Consider the following 20,394-nt stretch of genomic DNA (forward strand, 5'->3'; position numbering starts at 1 on the left):
GCAAAGAATGATGCAAGGAATGGTTGCAAGAGATGCAAAGATGTGATGCTTGAAAAAAATTCAGGCTTAAAAGGGGCTCAAAACTGTCTTCTGGGCCAGATGCCGTTTGAGCTCTTCAACATGCCACCAAGGTAAGACGGCAAATGCGTGGGAAGCAGGACGAATTTGTACATGTTTTTCGAAGTATTTTTCCATTCCCATGATCTCAAGACAAACAATTGTGGCGGCAAGAGATTGTAAACAGTTTATATTCTCTTGATGACGTTGATACCTTTTAAAAGAGCTGATTACTGAAAAGTCTGTATTAGTACATATATGAGTGCCCCCCAATTGAGTTGGGGGGGAGCTGAAAATGTTTAGGGGGGCTTTTGACAGGAGCGTTCGTGGGAATAGGGTTCCGTAAAAAGTCACTCGGAAAGAAGAATTTTACGAGTTATCATTTTTGTCTCGAAATGTTTCTCAGCTCACCTTTCGTTGATAACCTACATCACTTAAAAGTCAAACTGCAATCCTCGGCAAAATTCTTAGGAAACACAGGAAAAAATTATTGAAAATGAACTGTCAAGACAAATGGTCTCCACCCCCCCCCCTTCCCTCTGTAATGTTGATAAGAAACCTGAACTGCAGTTGTTTTTCATATTTCTTGGGGGCAGTAGGTGGGGGGAGGGGTAACCTTGAAACACCCACATTGAAAGGGATTGGAATAACATACATATTTCACACAAGTATTTGGATACAACAATGATCGAACGATTCTTAACTACTTTAATTTTGACAAGAGTTATGTAGCGGGTACAGGATTTTAAGAGTACAGTTTGTTCTGTCGCACAGCTTGAAGGAGGGCTCATGAAAACTTAATGGAAGCTTCATACGAGAGGTTTATTAGAGAGGATGGGTTAATTACATAATATTTCTTCTTCTTCTTCTTCACCAGGAAAAAGCAGCTGGTCAATTAATTTTCTGCAAATAAATTAGGTTGACATGATAAATCATCTATTAAGGTCGCAATTTTTTTTTTAAGTTTGTCGATGTTCACTAAGAAACTGCCAAACTGACTTTGCTCACTTAGACTTAAAACGGTTTTTACCACAAAATTGATAAAAATCTAACTTCGATTTTTGATCTTTTTAGAATCGGAACGCTTTACACAGCCAGATCATTAAATGATTTATACATTCATCCTAGATCTTTCTTTAATAGGCCACCCGAAGTGTCCAAGTTAACCAGAGAACGGGGAGCTTTTTTTGTCTCAATTTAAAATAGACAATTCCGTTCCTTGGTAACCAATCATCATTCAATTAATTTTTTAACTGTGTAATTTACCTTGTATAGCTGTTAACAAAACCTTTGGTTTTATTAGGATACGAGCTTTGTTATGCAGCTGTATTGGTAGAACTCCGTTTCACGAGTTTCATTCAAAGCTACTGTAAAAAGAATCGGTCATTTTTTCGTTGTACTTTAAGAACCAAAAGATGAAACTGAACAATTTCCTGAATATCGCCGAATTTTTTTCAGTTTGTTTATACAAGCGTGAACGGCCAGGGGATTTGCATATCTGTTGTTGACTCTCCTTTGAAATTCAAATTTATAGTTAGTGCCAAGTGTCAGATTCACCCAATAGGAGGCCAAAGACAGCCTTCTTACAACTCAAGCCTTGAACATCTCTCCAAGCGAAGATCTGTCCGCTAGAGCAGTGGACAGGTGGAAGTGTAATATATTTCGAGAAAATTTTCTTCATGGTTTAAAACGCGCTTTTTCTCAGAACTTAACTAAAGATGATTGCGGGTATCTTCTCGATCTGGGGAATTTATCTCCTTTTTTCTTGTTTCTTGACTCTATTCTTCACCGGAAGACCTATCGCATGTAAGTATAAAAGGATAATTCTGTTTTTGTATCTATGCTTAATCCTCGATGGACATTAGGGAAATTTTGTATTAATCCTTGACCGCAATTTATCGAAATTTTACAGCCGCAGATGCCATTTCTCGCCGGTTTTTTATTGCTACAACAATCCAGAAATTACGAATTACGGTCAAAGAAAATACGAAAAAGATTGCGATGTAATAAATCTTGGTCCGTTGGCGAACGATCTACTTCAGAAGCGAGTCTGAAAAATTTCTTAGACGCTGAACTGCGAGTCCTATATATAACTAGTTTCTCTGACAAAACTTTTTGAATTCAACATGAAATTTTAATTTTCCGTTATCAGAAGTCTGGAACAAGAATAAGCCTTGTCGAATTTTTTATTATACATCCAACAGATGTTTTTGTTTTACGATTGAAAAATATTTAGCTTCCTTAGAAAATGAAGGAATATTCCATACCACCAGCATGAAATCTTCGTTTCCAAAAGACGCTACTTCTTCCGTGATGAAATATCGTTTCTAAAAAAGCACAAGCATTTCGCGAAGTTTGTATCTCAGTTTTTAAGGTTTCTAGTCGACGTGCAGCGCTAATTTCGGAGGAGGGGGAAATACTGCATAATCGCCCGTGACTTAGTATAATTTTCCGTTGTTATACATTATTAACGAGCGAAAGGCGAAGAGTCCCCGGTGTGTAGTATATTTTTAAATCCGAAAAGATTACGTTTATGCAGTCTCTGAAAAGCTAGCTTGAGACTGAATCTGATGCTAAAAGATTAACAATCTCATTTATTCTGTATGAGTATAATATGGCAATTTTCTTAAAACAGAGGACTGCCTTGCGACACCTTTATACACAAAAGAAATTGGTTGATTGAAAATTTTCAAGCGGAACCAAATCATATTGATGAAAGTTTCCCGTATTTTATGATACTTGGCTTTGAAATAAACTTAAATAGCCATGTTCTTCTGTAAGCCACTATCATCAGATATCTTTACTGATAGACAGATCAGCGTTTGTAATGTAAAGTTTGAAGAAATCATAAAATAGTGTGAATTGACGAGCTCCCTTCAACACTACTAGCGTTCGCGAATATGTTCGGGATTCATAGGCCCTTTCTTTTCCTGCATGTAAAGCTCCATATTTTGTATGATTTTTTCGATGCCATTTATCTTAGTCAATCAGCGGGGGTTTTGAAATGGGTGTCTTTCCCTGTCGGTCATGAACTCTGTCTAAATAAACTAAGAAGAAGGTTGCGATTACAGTATGCTTAATTCGCAACAGAACGTTGTTCAAATCCTCTCTAGAACCGAGATTAGCTGGTATATATTTTTTCGATGCTAATATTTGGTTCTGTGCAGCTTTTTTGAAAACGCTTAAAGTTCTGATAGACGTGACTTAAAAATCGTCGTAATTAACCGAAAACGGCCGAGTAATGAACATGGTGGAATCAAACTCTGAAAGACTGCGTTTGCCTGAAATGAGAATTACATGGAGAGAAATTTGTGGACGCCATGCTTTTCTACGCCGACAACATTTCGTCATGAGGATGGGCAAAATTACTAATTTTACCTTGGAATAAAGTAAAATAGCTATTTGTCTCTATAGTCAAGAAACAATAAACTATTTCAGAGACAAAAAGAGGATGGGGACTTTGCTGTTCGGATTAGCCATGAAAATTACAACGACTCTAACTTGAGAAAGAAGAAAGGATATTTATCAGGCCTAGCTAAAATTCTGCTAAGTCATGTTCAAATTTCAGCTTACAATGTAACGTAAATGAGACAGAGAAATTTTCCAAAGGGATTTGTTAATAATAGGTGTGAAAAAAGACTTTCAATTCTTATATGGGAGTATAAACCCGGTTGGTGAGAATTTCTGCGCCGATTGGCAAAACCTTACCAGTTTCAAATGTTTGTTTCAATGTTTGCCTTAATGTACTCTCTTGTCAAAATGTCCCTCGATAACGGAACATGCGGGTCACTTTGGGGAAATTATCTTGAAAGGTTTGGCAGGTGATTTTAATCCCTTAGACTGATTTTTTCTCTTTCAAATTAGTACAAAGTATCTCCACATCATTTTTACATGGTGTCAGAACTCCTCCTCCTCAGCTACTGTTCTACTATTAATTTAGGTTGCCATAGGAATGAGGCTGTTTAAGTTAAAGTAGTCATGCTCCGTTGAGTCAATAGTGGTTCCCAGGTAATGGTTTTCATCTCAAATTAAAAGGATAAACAGAGGTAATAAATAAAAATCAATCCTTTTCATGAAGTACTTCTAAATGAGCCCATTTATTGACCGATAACTATATTTTTTTTATCACCTGGGGGCAGGGAGGGGAGGGGGGGGGAAGGGGGGTTAAAGGATTTTGGTCGTGTCGTGAGAAAATTACCTGATCCTCCATTAGTTTCTGTAAAATTATTATGACCTCCCTCACTGGCAGGTAATTGGGATTCAACTTTCTATAGTTCCCCCGAAAAACTCTACTGGTAACGACTAATACCCCTTCCATTCCCCTTGAAAACCATGTGATCCCCCCCTAAAATCCTTCGAGCCCCCTCCCTCCCACCTTTGGACCATAGATACTGACTGGTCTCCATATTCATGAGCGAGGATGTCTCACCATGGGGAAAACTTGACTCGGCTCAGGCAAATGGCTGGCGAGTGAACTTTCATCGATACCTTTGTCTCTTTCGATTGACGAGGATAAAAATAAATCGTCAAAGCTTCGATAAGTTTAATGTTAAGAGATTGACTTCAGTCTATATTTGGCTCACGGCAATTCACTTATAAAATGTGCAGGTGTTTTTAATGGTTCCCATTGAATGCGCTTCCCTGCTTTCCCCTTTCCCCTTGCCTCCCCCTGCCCCACCTTAATTACTCCCGTGTAAAATTTTCCATAAAATATAGTGTTAATGACAACACACTTAGTCATTATCAAGCAGTTCGTTTTTCTTTTCCTCTCCCTTTTCGAATTAGGCTAAGAGGTATTATTTTAATCATTAACTCAACAGAGTTATTCTTTTTTGAAATTGTTTCATAGATGCAGCTTGCAGCAGCGGATTCCAAGAAGACTGTAATGATGATGGCGAAATGCATCATATTGTTAGACGGGCCATATCATATGTAAATAATAATAATTCTTATAAAAGTGACAATCGTATCTTTAGTAATAACGAGAGATTTCTATAACGCCATATCCATGAGCTCATGGCGCCTGGATCATGGTATTTGAATGAGAAGATGCTTATTCATACAAATACAAGTTTGCAGTAATTGTTCCTTCTAAGAAAAAAAAATATCGGGATTATTGACCATGCACAAGTTAAAAGATCTGCACTGAAATAGTCCAAAATTAAAACGTTTAACTTGAATTTTGAAAATAAAAATGATCATGTTGTTTAAAAGACTGGCAGCAGAGCAGTCGAAAGGTTGGGATCTTTAATTAGTAGTTTAACTTCACAACTGATGGTAACTCTAAAACGGGAAACAAAAAATTAACTTTTCACCTATAATTATCACTCATGTTTTTCAGCCTTCGTCTGTCTCCAAGTCACTCAAAGCAGACTTCAGCCCAGTGATCCACAATATCACCTATTACAACACAGGCGACAAGATTCAGTTCACCCTTAACCTGACTCACAACCAATCAGTAACTGCTGACCTTAAAAGCCAACTTAAAGTCGTTCTTTGGTCCCAGTTTCTGGAACCTGAGCAGAACTCTCTGGTCGGAGGTGTCACGGGGGCCGCGTACAATTCAAGTGCAATTTCTTTCGACATTTCAGGGTTAGCAAGTGCAGAAACGGTGTCCGTCGCTTTCAACGCTACTGTTAAAAGCTCGATTCAACCTTTGGCGAATCTCTTCTTCTCTGTGTTAGTCACAGGTAACGGCGGCAGTGGTAGTAATTACCACTATGGCCCGGCCTCCTCTCAACCAACCCTATATGCTGTTTTTCCGACTGTGTCGCTGTCAAGGATTGACTATTCGTGTAAGTATCACTGGTTTTCCCTCAGAGATTCGTGAATTGACTGTGCAAGATAGTTCACTTTACTGAATCACTATTCACCGAAGTAGAGGTGAACAACTTTCACCGACATTGGGATGAATCATCGACGGTTTTAAGTACATGCCACACGGAAAAAAACCTATGAGGTATATACTTGATTGCAAAAACGTTGACCCTAAAAAGACGTAGGCAATGACCTGACTGCTTTGTGGGTACACGTGTACATGAGTTACACTTGGTAAACGATAGAAGCCATCCATGCTATCCTGAAAGAAAAGAATTGTCAAAAACAAAGTATGTAAGGAATAATGAAAGTAATGTAATGAAGCATTGATGGTGTAACTATGCTCATATTCCCATGAGTCCATAGGGTCTCTTCGTTCATGAGTCATGCCTTCCAGGTGTCAACGTTTTTGCAATCGAGTGTATACCAAATATAAATATACATTTTGCTCTGCTTTCATTTTGAAAAATGTCCTCAGACTCTTTATCAGATACATTTGACCGACTGATTTGATGAATTTACCTGCCCAGGAAACATGTGAATTTGTAGATTTGTGGCTCAATATATCGCAAAGTTCAGCCCTATCGTTCGTCTTGCAGATCTTTCCCTCCAATACAACTACCTACAGACCTAATGTTTTCTTTTGAAATGACTTGCAGACTTGTGGGTGGGCAATACGACAGGTTATAGCATGACCATTACCATGCCCAATCTGGACTTTTCCCTGCTCGTCGAGATAACGACCAACATCAACGACTTCTCCTTCATGGAGCTGCACAATGTACAGGTCAAGGACGTTGGAACCAACATTAAAACTACAGCTGGACAAATTGTCCCACATCCTACAGCTTCGTATGACTCCAGCGAGGAAGTGCCTTTTGACGACCGCGCTGTTCTAGATTTTGGTAATTTAACTGTAAGTGAAAAAGACTTTCTATGAGATAGAAATTTAACAATTGGTCGCCTCAGGTTTAGTGAATATCGCTAAATAATCCCCTCGACTTCGCCGGGGGAGACTATTCAACAATATTCACTGAGCCTGATGCGAATAGTTTCCAAAATAGCATACCTAGCTAAAGAATCTCACGTCTGAAATATATATTTTTAAAGTTTTGTTGTAAATACCACCTACGTTCAATTACAAATTGAAATTTTCAGCTCACAAATAAGCATTAACTAGTTTAAGTCCTCTCTGTACACGTAATTTCCCACTCTCTGACGAGGTCGACGAGAACAAATGAGGTAATTAGGGATGAATTTTTCTGACCTTTTAAGCAAAAACCGTTTTCGAACCGTTAAGCCAGTGACGATCGTGCGTTTCCAGTTCGGGCTCCAAGAGTATTCGCTTTTTTACACCTTTCTCGAAGTAGCGCTCGTGTGCATCTTACTTCCGTTTGGAGCACATTTCAAGGAAAATAACTCAGAGAGATAATGAGAACTCGCGGGAAATTTGAATGGCCAAGTCATAATTGCTTTTTGACACTGATTGGCTGAGAAGGTATTTATTTTATTTATTTTTTTTAACAATTTGCCAACGGCAGGTAAATTTACAATAGGACAAGGTTGTCCCTTACAAGGTAAATTACCTTACCCTATCCCCCAAAAGCAGACAAAATTGAAACCAAACCCACTTACAAGCTCCCATGCTAAAAAAAAAAAAGAATAAGAGAAACAGTTGTTTAACATGTACAAGAATTAAAAGCATTGAAACGACGACATTTTACACAAACTAATTTAAAGGAACGGACGTCGTCTTGATTGAAAGTCTTAGAAAAAAATGGATTTTAGTTTTTTGACGAAAGACGGTAGCAAAATACTTTATTCCCGAAAAGCCACAAAGCTTATTAATACAAAACCACAGTAACCCCAGATTACGTTTAAAACTCTATTAACCTCCGCTCTACCACCTGTCTCCTTGAAGGTCACCGGCAACGATGCGTCCAAGAACAAAATCGTTATAGATTTCAATGTGACCATAAGAGATCGTCCCCAGCTGGCCAATAACTCTAAACATTGGGTAGGCGCAGGCATGCGCAGTGGATATCAGATGCTGTGGGTTGGACAAGAGGCTCTGTTTGTGTACAAGGTGCGTAAGTACAAAATGTATTTTTTTAGAATAGCTGGTAATATGTATGCGCTATTGGCCAAGCGTGAGGTCAAGATGGCTGGACATTGGCCAAGTTCTTTTTTTCGAGTTTTAATGGACTGGGATCAAAATTTGTCTGCTCAGTTGGCCTTTGAAAACACAAGATTCGCTTCATCTTGCTCACGGGCGCTACTAGCCATTTAAAAACATGCCCTATACCATATCTGTAATATATGAAATTAGTTGGGAAAGAGTTCATCTCGATGTCTAGCTACTTTTTTCTTGACAAAATACAAGAAAAATATTTTCTTTAGCGACTCTCTAAGTTATTGATAGTAGCGTTTCTCTTTTCCCCATCGTAACTTCCACGAGCAGAGTGAGCCATCGTTAACGGCCGAATTCACAACCATCAACGACACTACCAGCAATCGATACCTGATCGGAGACAAACTGTCCGTTACCTGGGTTGTGAAACACATGGAGAACACGTCTTACGAAGACGCCAAAAACGTGCGAATATCATTCCATTCCAACACTCTGAAAATTTTACAAAGTGTCTACTACAATGAGTCAGCAAACACGAGCTTACCACTGACCAGAATAGATGACTTTCATTCGAGTGGAGACACCTTCTTGATCCTTCAACAAGGTTTGTAAAAAAAATAAAAGGTCGAAGTCAGTTGATTACAGTGTTTCAGAATTACAGTTTTTTGATATCATTAATAAATTTTCGGTGCTCTATTTCTTCCAACTTTATTATATTGAAAGAATTGAGGTGCGCGCTCACTATTTTTGAATAATGGGCAGATCTTCAACTAGAATTGTAGGAGGTAAACCAAGTGGAAGGTGTTCTAATCATCGACGAATGTGGTGTTTCTAAACAGCGTCTTGTAAAGACTTCCAAGTACACTCCAATAATATGAGTTGAACGTAGAAACTCTCCGAGACCCTTGGCGAAATTTGTTTAACACGTACGTCCAAGAAAACCATATTTTATTCGCGAACTTCGCGCTTAACGAACTCTCTCTAAATAGAGATCATTTGACACGTAACATCAATAATCCAGGAGACGCGATATATTTCTAATAGTCACGCGCAGCTGAAATTCTCAATAGCACAACCCTACAAAAAGTAAAGCTATGCGCAAATAACACAATAGGCACGACAGGTCTCATATTGTATATTGCATGGTTGCGGTTAGTTTAGTTAACACCCACGTCTTTTAGGCCAGGAGATTACCGGAAAACTTGACCTGGAAGTCAGTGACAAAATCTCTCCTCTGGAGACCCTGGACATTTTCATGCAGCTTAAATACGAGAACATGAGAGGAGTTGAAAAGCTCAATACCAGTCACCAACCTTCGCCAGCTTACGTGGCCGGGGTCCCAGGCTTCTCTTTGAAACTGAGCAACTCATCTAATCAGATACGCATTGGTGGCCGCGCCAAATTCAAGTTCACCATCCTGATGAGAAAAATGAAATCCACTTTGAAAGTAGAGGTAAATGATCCCTTAGTTTAAGCTGTTAATGAGAGAAACATTTCTATAACACCTTAATTCTGGAAGAAGCAACGACTTTTAGCATTCTGACTTTATTCAAGACAGAGTCAAGCAAAAGTTCTGATAAGGATTAACGCCATCCATGTTGAGATTAATGCTGATAGTAATAAGAGACCGTCCCACACTGATTCACCGTGGTCACATTGATTTTTTTCCTTGACAAAACGTTACAATGGCTTCTCTTTCTTACTAGCTGAAATGAAGCTTTTCACTAACATTCTATCCACTCAGGGCATTTGGAATATCCAAAAACATAATTAGACAAACACATAAACTATCCAGTTATGGTCACGCACAAACCTGCGCTGAGAGGCATCTATACCAACTCACTATGATAAGTTTTCTGGAGCGCATCAAAGAAATTGATTCGTAGAACTGAGGGAAGAAAGTAATTCTACATTGAGCAAGTAAAAAGACTGGAAGACTGGGATCGATGGCCGTCCTTCCTAGTCACCCTTGGTCTTGCTTTCTAACCTTAATCACCCATTTTAGTTAGTGCGCTCACCGCTTTTTCTTTCGGTGACGACAGCCTACGATGAGGTATTGTTAGCCCACGACACTCTTCATCACTCGCCATTCTCTACCGCAATGCCAAGAGAATCTGTTATACTGTTGCAGGTCATCCTCCCTGTGAACGGGACCTCAATCATGTCTTTGGTTTCACTTGAAGTCAAAAGTGTGGGGAATAATATCGCAAACAACAACAACCTTAGCAACGTGAAGGCAGTTCTCAACTCAACCGTTGGAGACCCGAAGCTTCACGACCGTGGTTCGATCGATTTCGGTGAGGTCGCGAATATTGCCGGGGACTTAGACGCTCCCGAAAATAAGATCGAGATTGAGTTTGAAATCGTTGTGAACGACCACGCCAACGTGACAAATGGCTCCAAGCACTGGGTAGGGGTTGGGGTGCGAGGTGGCAAACGCATGATGTGGATTGGTGATGTGGCGCTCATTGCTGATGTCCCTCAAGACAGAAGACCAATATTACAGGTTGAAGCTTCTTGCGTTCTGCCAAATTCAAATTTGACTTGCAAAGATTCGACAACTTTGGATAAAAGGTAATTTAGATGACTGATTTATGTGGTAAGAGTTTTTCTTCTGATCTTTAGTATGTAGCTTTTGTTATTTTCGCTGCTTGTATAATAAGCAAAAAATCGTACCGCGCAAGCAAATGTTCCACTTCCGCTCTGATTGACGTTAAACTGATAATGTATCCAATGTGTATCCAATCTGGTTTAAAAGTACTGGAGGGGTTCCACCGAACATTATAAGCTACTATCAGGTAGTACCCGTGCGCCCCCACCCCCCCCCCCCGCGCTTTTATTGAAAAAATGAATCAGAAGAGCGGTGGTCAGATCATAAGATGAAATGCTAATTGATTTGTGAATTTGAATAATAATTAAGTTGCTGTTCTTTCACCAAAGGTGTAGATTGAAATATTTTCTAGAACGGTCAGTCGCTCGCTTTAGGGCAGTCGGTTGTTCTGGAAAATGATGCGTTTCTTTCGTGAATTTAAATGACCCGGCTGTAATGATTCCAAGATCGATCGGTCGCTTGTTATGCTATCAATTGTCCTTTGAAACCAACTTTCAAACTTCAACTTCAACTTTATCGTAATCAGACATGACATGACACTTAGCATAATGACGCACTACCCGCAAATAGCAGAGCTAGTCTCGGCGGCCAGTGTGTGGACACTAAAACAGCTTAAATAAAATTAGGCTCAACAAAAGATTCAATAAATATACAAGAAGCAGAAATGAAATATTAAATCAGTAAAGCAGAAATGACAGTATGAGGGGGGGATTGGTCCTCAGACCCCATGGGACAACGCTCTGGCGCCAACACTATTCTACACTAAGTGCAAATCAGGGGCCCAGTTGTTCAAAGGCCGATTAGCACTAACCCAGGGTTAAATTTTAATCTAGGTTTCTAAATTTCTCTGGTCAAAAGCCGTTTTGGGATAATTTTCCTAATTCTTTCTAGGAAATTCAATCATCAAATTGTAGACAAGTGGAATTAAACTGAATTTTCTTTTAGAGCTTTTAGATCTGAAATCAAATCTCAGACTAACCCTGGGTTACAATGAATATATGAAGTAACCCTGGGTTATCTTAATCCAGCTTTGAACAACCCGGCCCAGATCGCTGCGCACGGTCTGTAATTCACGACCTCGAACCAAATATTTCCTCGTTCGGCCCTCCAGTCCCACTCGATAAATCGGCACGTCGTATTTCAGTTCATCTTACTTCGTTGGAAAAAGTTCACCTTCGCCCAGATTAATCTGTTAACGAAGGTATACATGATCTTCGGACCCTGCCAGCTTCGAGACTGTAATGGGGGATTTTATCGAGCTTTTTCTTATAAGCAAGCAAAAAAACTTACCTTAGCTTGACAGGAAAGTCAAAGCTATTCAGACTATTCGCATAAAATTTTGTGGAGATTTTTCTCCTGTACGTAGCGAACACTGTATCATCAGAAATGAAAATCTACCTTTTCGCTTGTATCAAACGGCGCTCTTGATTTCAAAAAGAAAATCAAACCTTGGTCTACATTGACTTTTAATGTGGTTGACTTATGAATGGACAAGATGATTCAAAATTTCTGAATTGCTTTCAGCTCTAAAGTTTATTTCCGTGGAATAGTGTCTCATCATGAAGACTCACAGCAATATGCAGAAAATGTTAAAGTGTTCTGGATGCTGCCACCTTATGTTAGCTATTCGAAAGAAAATTACAGTTCTGGAATTAGCTACGACGAAACCCAACAAGGCCCCAAGTTTAGCGTGAGTAGCTTAATAGATAAAAATATTTTTAATTCGAAAGCATGCCACGAGAGTGTCAAAATAATAATAATAAAAAAACCAGTGGTGGAGGGTATACTTGTAGGTAGGCAAGACTGACGAACAGATATACAGATAGACACAGGCCGGCCGACAGACAGACAGACAAACGAACTGATACACAGACCCATGGATAAATGGATAGAGACACGTGCAGAGGCAAGTGGACACACAGATAAACCGACCGAAAGGAAGACTGACACGACGTACATTAATTGACTGAATTACGGAAGGAAAAGCAGACAGACAGCAGGACCAAGTTAATCAGGCTGTGAAGAACCTTGGGTACTAAGAATCCAAGAAAAATGATTGGATGGCCTGCAAAGAACAGAATAACTGACGAACAGGACAATCACTTGATGACTGGGAGAACGAACAATAAACAAGACTGACATAAACGATTTTAGAGATACGCAAAACCTCTGTTTTTAGGGCTAGAGAAGCTTGTGTGGCATCTTACAAACTACTTATTCACGACATTTACACCACAAACAAACCGAACAGTAGGACCTAACATTACCGACGCATTGAAACTGACCAATCACCACTGACGTACGCCACTTGAGTCTTATAGTCAATAAAATTACGGCTGATCTAACCCTGACCAATCACTTTACACGAACCAAAATTATAACACACGACTAACAACAACCCTTCGCTTGACTCCTACAATGACTTCCGCTCAGGTTGTCGAAACGTCAGTCACCTCTATCAACCACCCAGGCCTTCTCAGGACTACCCTCACCTGGTCGATCAGGCTATACGATCTCGTGTTAACCCCCGGTTTAAACCAATTACCATAAAACTCGTTTTCTTAGAAAGGTTTTGGACTTGGGCCCCGTTCAGGAAATGATTAACGAAGTCAACGAACGGACAAACGTAAATGAAACACAATCCAAATACGCATGTCACAACATTCCTTCCAGCTACTACTCCCCCCTCTCCCCTTCAGAATTTGAGAAACCGTCTAGTAGATTACTATGTATAATCAACGCACCTCGATCTGTTTCCTCACGGTAGCCCTACCAATGAACATTCTGCAACGAGCGACGCGGGGATCAATTAAAGCGGTATCTGTCAATGTTGAAAGTCATTGATTTCCTCGCATGATCTATTTCTAGTTCCTGGACAAGAAGCTGCATTTCTTGGACCGTTTGTCGTTCTCAGTCGAGGGGACGCTGGATCCAAAAGGAGTCATGCCCCCGGGTGATACTTACGCTGTGTCGCCGATACAACTGACATACAGCCCCTACAGTGTGTCAGCGGTGTACGGAGCTCCACTTGTACCAGTCTCTTTTAAGTTCAAGTCGCCAGGTAAGATAGTAAAATATTCCACTTAATTTGAAACTTCACGAGCGTTAAGAGACGGTAAACACATCTAGCCAATCACGAAATTCTAACTAAGATAGTGAATTGATTTTTCCATCAATCAATCAATCTTCCTCGGCGTTACCGTCCTTACTGTGGAAGGTCCTTAATTACTGTTAGCTTCTGTCCGTGTATTTCCGCGTCAAATGTAATCTATCGCTTGTGTAGTCATATGAATCGCATTCGACGGATACATTCGAAATTGACGGTCAGTTTAAGTTTTGTTTTTTTCCACTTAGGTGATGGTGCTCCGGAACAAACTAATACAGAACTTAAAGGTGTGTCTTATTTCTTACCCGTTTCATGTTTCCCTATGACGAAATTTTAACTCGAAAGAAAGTTTAACTTGGGTAATTTCAATGTCTGATTCCCTTGGAATTCTACATTCCCAGCTTTCAATGTTATTCATCTTTTCTACCCGCGAGACCCCTTAGACCACATTTTCAATGAACAGGAATCTTTACCGGAATGGAAATTTGATATTCCTTGTTATTCTCCCATTTAGAGATTTATAACAGAGGATTTCTTGTAGACGAAGACCTTGGTATTTTATACGTGTGCCAGAAATCAAGCGAGAGGTCAGTGTTGTCTGCTATAAAAACATTTTCTTTACAAGTTCAAGATTCTGGTCGAACTCCAGTTTATCCTTGATGCTAGTCTGATCCACCACAGACTGGGAACGATCGGTTATTCGTTTGGCTGTCTTATTAAACTTTTATTTCGTAGGGTAGAACTCTAAGAAAAACCCGTTCTAGACAATCCATACCTGTCAATACGAATCCCTTGAGCTTTCCAGTTTTCTCCTTTTCTACTTTAGGTTGCAGTCAAGTTGCTTCTCAACAGCCGACCAAGGTTCCTCCTGGACTGGTAAAGGGGATACGCTTTATTTTCCACTACATAATGCTCTAGTTTAGAAAAAGGGAGATGAGTTGGCCTTTTAGTTATGAATTTAGAGTCCTTCTATTAATTGTTGCAAACTGAGATGAAAAAAATACCAAGGTAAAACAAACCTTATTTAAAGTACAGTTAATATTGCACTATGTCAATGGAAATTTTAACAAAACAAAACAGGCGACTGGAAGCTCAGGAATGCAAGAAGAGACCACGTCGCAACTTTAGCTTTTAGTTTTGCGTCTGATTGGTTGTGAGTATGGCACCAGTATTCTTGAACTACCACTGCAATCCCGGATTGTTGTCATTGCTCAGTCGTAATATTACTCATTGCTGTGGAAGTGTGTGTGTTGCCGCGAACAGTGACAAACCATGTAAAATCAAAAATTTTAAACAAAAAACCTTCACGAAGGCTTCGAGAAAACTCATCGTAAACTTTACAATGCTTAACGCAACATTACGACCAAAAATCGAGAAAAACTGAGCGATGCAGAGAGTGACAGTGGCCTCGACACCAAATGGGAACCCAGGCGACGGCCGCGCGTCGACTAGCCGCAACAGTGTGAATTCAGTGCTAAAATTGCAACAATCCCGGTGTACTCTTTCTGGTGCTTGGAGCTTTGATCAAAGCCTCTTGAAGTACTCATTCTATCTTGCGTTATTTCCCGTTTCTTCCTTTTTCTCCCTACTCTTTCTCTCTCTCTCTTTTTTTTTCTTTTCTTAAAATTTTTCTCTGCGTGTAACGTCATAGTATATTATTCGTCTGAAAAAGAAACTTAAGTGAGGCCCAGTTATTCTTTATTTCGCTTTATTCATCGATTTTTTTAGGAGATTGTAAACTTTCATTTTTATAACTGTTTTCTGTTCATGTATCTCTCTAGCTGTGGACCAACAAGTGGGATATATCATTGGTAAGGCTGGAGACGACTTGTATGGCATTGCGCGTAACAACAGGGCGTATATGCGCAAACGAGGCAAGGAAGGGGCCTGGTATGGAATAGAGCAAGCCGTTTGGGACAAGGCCGAGATAGATTTCAACTTCACCACTATCAACGAAGAAAATGCCAACAATGGGGATCCTGCCGAGACAAGGGGAAAGCATCCTAATATATGGGGAGGTAATTCTTCTGTTTCCATATTCGCACCAGTGGTTTTCACGAAGGCTTCCAGATTGAGTAGTCCGGGTTAAAGTGAAGTTCATTTCATTCATTAGGCCCTCAGATAATGAGCAATGTCTCTGAGGAGCTCCATCCATGAAAAGCAAGCAATGATGATGCATATGAGATACATTTGATGATGACAATGACTGTGTCTCAAACTTGAGATAGGACTCCTACCTACAACCCTTGTGCTTTGTATTTCGCGTTGATTTACATGTATTCTTTGACATAATTCCCTAATGGCGTTGATCTCATTGACAAACCCACTCTCTCTCAGCATTCAATCTGTGTTACAATTAAATTAAAAATAAATTGAATTAAATAAAGTGGACTTTTCAAAAAAAAAAAAAATGATCTAAATAAGGGAAGTTGCCTTGATAATTATTATTTTCTAACCAAAGTTGTAACTTTCACCTAGATGCGTTATAGACAGCCAGACGAGGTATTTGATGAATTTTTCATCAATGGGTAGAGTCGCAAACGACTCAAGCGACTCAACATTGACTTAGCTTAACCCAGTTTATACGCCTTTTAATCTTTTAACTCCTACAAGTGACTGAGACCTAGTTTTTCCTCAGAATATCAGCCCTGAAGCAGAAATACAAATCACAAGAATAAAGAAAATGATCACCAACTAAAGAAGCTTCTAATTGTTAAACAATTTCTCCTCGTCAGCTCCTAAGGAAATGTAGAGAGAACAGTATGGAGAGGGTCTCAATGGGGTTATCTGTTAGCCGTATAACGGCCAAAAAAAATTAGCCGTTAGTCGAAAAAATTTACAGTTAACCGTAAGTCATTAGATAATATCAACCATAAATTTTGTATTTCGTGCTAATTGTTCGCCGTTTAATGGCCAAAATTCTAACTGTCAGCCGTAAAATACTACTGCACCAGAATAGGATTCTAATGCATGGCAGGTTACACTCTAGCAATATTGTTTCGTTCGGTTTCCCTGACAATTTTTCAGCGCCCTCATCTATATTTGTAGACGGAGAAAGGCATTGCCTTTTTCTTTTTAAGAACATAAGGGATTTTTCCCTAGCTAGACGGCTCTTGACACTTTTAATAAAGTGTTACTACAACTACTACTATACAAGGAGCCAGTCATTGCTACCCCAAGGGAACGCTACAGGACCCTATATATTTTTCTTCCGGTTAACCTCTTTCTTTTATTCTTTCTATATCTTAGGGAACGCTCAAGGAGTGTTGTTGAAAGTAAATAACAGCTGGCAGTTGAAGGCTCAGTGGAAGTGCTGTGGAAAATGATCCAACTTTTTTCTATTAGTACAAAGCGGCAGATTTTGACACCTATAGTATTAAATCTTTGGTAGAGAATATTGTTCTAACCCTGTATCATAGTCTGTCTAACAGGTATTTCGCACTGAAAAAGCGCCTCTTACTATTCCAAGCTCGGTAAATGGTTTGATGTAGTTAAAGAAGATCATTTATTCACGCCCAAGTAACGGCAAATAGTGCTGGATGGAAGTTTCAAGAAGCCCGATTTCAACTGCATCGAGTTAGAAAATTTCTAAAATGTAAATAGTATCGTCTTAAGTCTTTGTAGAGCGGGATCACACTTGCTAATTGCGCAAGAATGAATTGTAATACCAGCTCGGCTTGTTGAATAAACTTTCACTTAATCTTTGAAAAGACTGACTCCTCTCCAGTGATATCTTGAGAGTCTGGACCATTTTCCATCATTTTTGTTGTTACATAATCTTCGAAAACTACTTTTTATTAGGAGGCAAATGTCCATTAGTAATGTTTAGAAAATGAGAACAATCATGTGATCCGCGGCAAGTTACGTATTTATAACGACAAAAAACAATGAAAATGTTTCAAAGATTGGTTAAAAATCTGCAAAAAATGCAACTACAGAAGCCGTCCTTCAGAAAAATCGCTTAGGAAACTGACCGTTCACAGACATGGCTGCACTCGCCGGAACCGGGTCAATTCTAATTGCTGCGCGATGGCAATGACCAAAGCGAGCAGCGGCTTTTTGTTGAACGGCAAAATTTGGGCTCCCACCATTTCATGTTGAATTCTGGGACGTTCTTGTTTTAATTTCAAAATAAAAGCGTGTGTAGTCCAATCTTTTGTGATATGAGGTCAAATTTCGAAAGGCTGGGTTTATCTTTGCAATCTTGACACGTGGTAAGTTGTGAACTTTCACATATACTTAGAATTATGTAATTTCGAGAGCATTCTTCTCCTTTAAGATGGAATATTGCTGAAGAGTTTGCGGTCTGTTGCAGTTTGTCTCTTGGTATGTTTTGCCTTGCTGCAAACGCGTAGCTTCTTCGCTTTGCAGGCGATTCGAAGTTGTTTTAGACAGAAAATCATGTCCTTTCTTGCTGGCTGTTTAGGTTTAGTAAATCTCTGGCCTTTCTTTTCAAATCGCAGTTTTACAGCTTTGCAGACAGTGTGTTTTATATTCCCCAAACAAACGATATGCCATTATTTTTTTGATTGAGGTTTCAATACTCCGCTGGCAAGAGGCTAGAAATTTTCTGTTTTTGTCTAAAATAAAATTCTGTTCCTTTTTCGACGTATTTATTCTAATCCTCATCCTGCTTCAAGAGGTTTCAGTTTCGTGTTGAGTTTCAGATATATTCTTTTCCGGCAACAGTAGTTCTTTTTTGTCCCATTTAAGTTTTTTGTCAACTCTTCCTTTTCAATCTGCTGTTCCTCTGAGTATGCTTTTCAATTTATCTTTCAAACAGGGCTGTCTACCTAAATTATGGAAATCAGCTAATGTCACACCTATTCATAAGGATGGTGATCGTGACCCTAGCCTGTAGAAAATTATAGAGGCCGATTTCGCTTCTATCCATCATTGGGAAATGCTAGGAAAGAATTGTGTATAATGCTATTTACAATCAAGTTATCAGTTTTGTGCACGATTCCCATCACGGATTCCTCACTGGTCGTAGCTGCACTACTCAACTACTCTTGGTACATCATGATTAGTTCAAGGTTTTGGATAAGAGTGGCCAAGTCGATGTAGTGTTTATAGACTCTTCAAAGGCCTTTGACCTTGTCCGTCATGACATTCTTTTAGTCAAGCTTTACAAATGTGGTGTCCGCGGGGACTTGTTCAACTGGTGTAGGCATTATTTGACAGAACGTGTAGCGTGTAGTAGTCAAAAGAGAGGCTTCCGATTGGTTAACCGTAAGCTCTGGTTCCTTCAGGGTTCTTTGTTGGGACCATTATTCTTCACAATATACATCAATGATTTACCAGGGGTAATAAGTAAGAACAGCTCAATTGCATTATATGCTGATGATAGCAAAATTTATAGGGTTATTAATACTAAAGAAGATCTGTCCTCTTTTCAAAGTGACATAGATAAAATATCAGATTGGTGTGAGATGAACAAGATGACAATTAATACTAAGAAATGTAAGATCATGCGAATAACCAAGAAAAAGGCACCCTTAGTTGGGGAGTATAAGATTGAGGGTCAACCTTTGGAATGTGTTAATGTTTATAAAGATTTAGGATTGTGTACTGTTAGTGGTCTCTCATGGAACCAGCATATAGATAGAATAACTGCTAAGGCCAATTGGGTTTTAGGGTTGGTAAAAAGGACTTGTAAGGACTTAAATGATGTCGAAACCATGAGAACACTTTATTGTAGTCTTGTGAGACCCTTATTGGAATATTCATGTGAAAATTGGAACCCTTATACTAAACGTAACATTGACAAATTGGAGGCTGTTCAGCGGAGAGCTACCAGATGGATCACTAGGTCTGATGATGATTATGGTACTAGACTATCTTAATTGAAATTGTAGCTATTATCTGATAGGAGGTTCATTAGGGATGTTACGTTTTTGTTCAATGTAATTAATGGCCATTATGACATAGACATTTCCAATAAGCTCATATTTTGTAAGGACAGAAGCATGGCTTATAATTTGAGGAAAAATGACACACAGGACCTTGTCCCAAATTTTAGCAGAACTAACGGTCTCAAATATAGCTTTTTTAACCGTATCGTTGGTGAATGGAATAGCTCACCTAATCACACTAGAGAATCAGATAGTATTGAAACTTTTAAAAAGAATGTTTTAAGTTTTATTAAGGATAAGGATAATTAGGGCATCTATTTTTATATTTCTATATAGTTTTGCTATGTTAAATTTTTTTTAATTAGAGGAGGCATCCCTTGTATGGTGCGTCAGCACTTTTGGTTGTCTCCTTCTCAACAATTTTTCCTTTTATGGTTTTTATTAACCTTAATTGTAATTAATACTAATTATTTGTGTATTCTTGTGGAGTAATTTTTTAATAAATTAAATAAATAAATAAATGTCATGTTTTGCTATCTCTGGTTGCGTTCTATTTTGAAACGTATTGTTCTACTTAGATCGCTGTGCTTACTATTATTTTATGGCCTTTGTTTTATTGGAACATGAACTCCTAATTTGAATTGATCCGTGCTGAAGTGAAGACGCCGTGCATTTTTTACGCCCTCTCTAATGACCTTACAAACTTCTGTTCAAATACAACAAAAGCCATAGCTGAATAAGTTATTATTCCAGCACGGATCAGTTCAAATCCGCAGAAGCTAATAACCCGGGCTAATAACCTGAGGCTGCCATTACC

At 39.0% G+C, this 20,394-nt stretch overlaps 1 protein-coding gene and 1 pseudogene across 1 annotated transcript; one reads left to right on the forward strand and one right to left on the reverse strand.

Annotated features, from left to right (window-relative positions):
- Window positions 1-20,394, reverse strand: part of LOC148723663 (uncharacterized) — a 270,515-nt pseudogene that overhangs the window by 18,719 nt on the left and 231,402 nt on the right.
- On the forward strand, window positions 1,643-17,432 carry LOC111331343 (uncharacterized). The gene is made up of 15 exons (XM_022936442.2): window positions 1,643-1,863; window positions 4,907-4,989; window positions 5,399-5,852; window positions 6,534-6,790; window positions 7,796-7,960; window positions 8,336-8,609; window positions 9,187-9,458; window positions 10,137-10,579; window positions 12,141-12,306; window positions 13,485-13,677; window positions 13,971-14,009; window positions 14,237-14,309; window positions 14,549-14,598; window positions 15,504-15,740; window positions 16,972-17,432. The coding sequence occupies exons 1-15, from the start codon at window positions 1,776-1,778 to the stop codon at window positions 17,046-17,048; spliced, it is 2,871 nt and encodes a 956-aa protein (XP_022792177.2). The 5' UTR covers window positions 1,643-1,775; the 3' UTR covers window positions 17,049-17,432.

Source organism: Stylophora pistillata, chromosome 9 (assembly GCF_964205215.1).
Source record: "Stylophora pistillata chromosome 9, jaStyPist1.2, whole genome shotgun sequence".
Lineage (NCBI taxonomy): Eukaryota > Metazoa > Cnidaria > Anthozoa > Scleractinia > Pocilloporidae > Stylophora > Stylophora pistillata.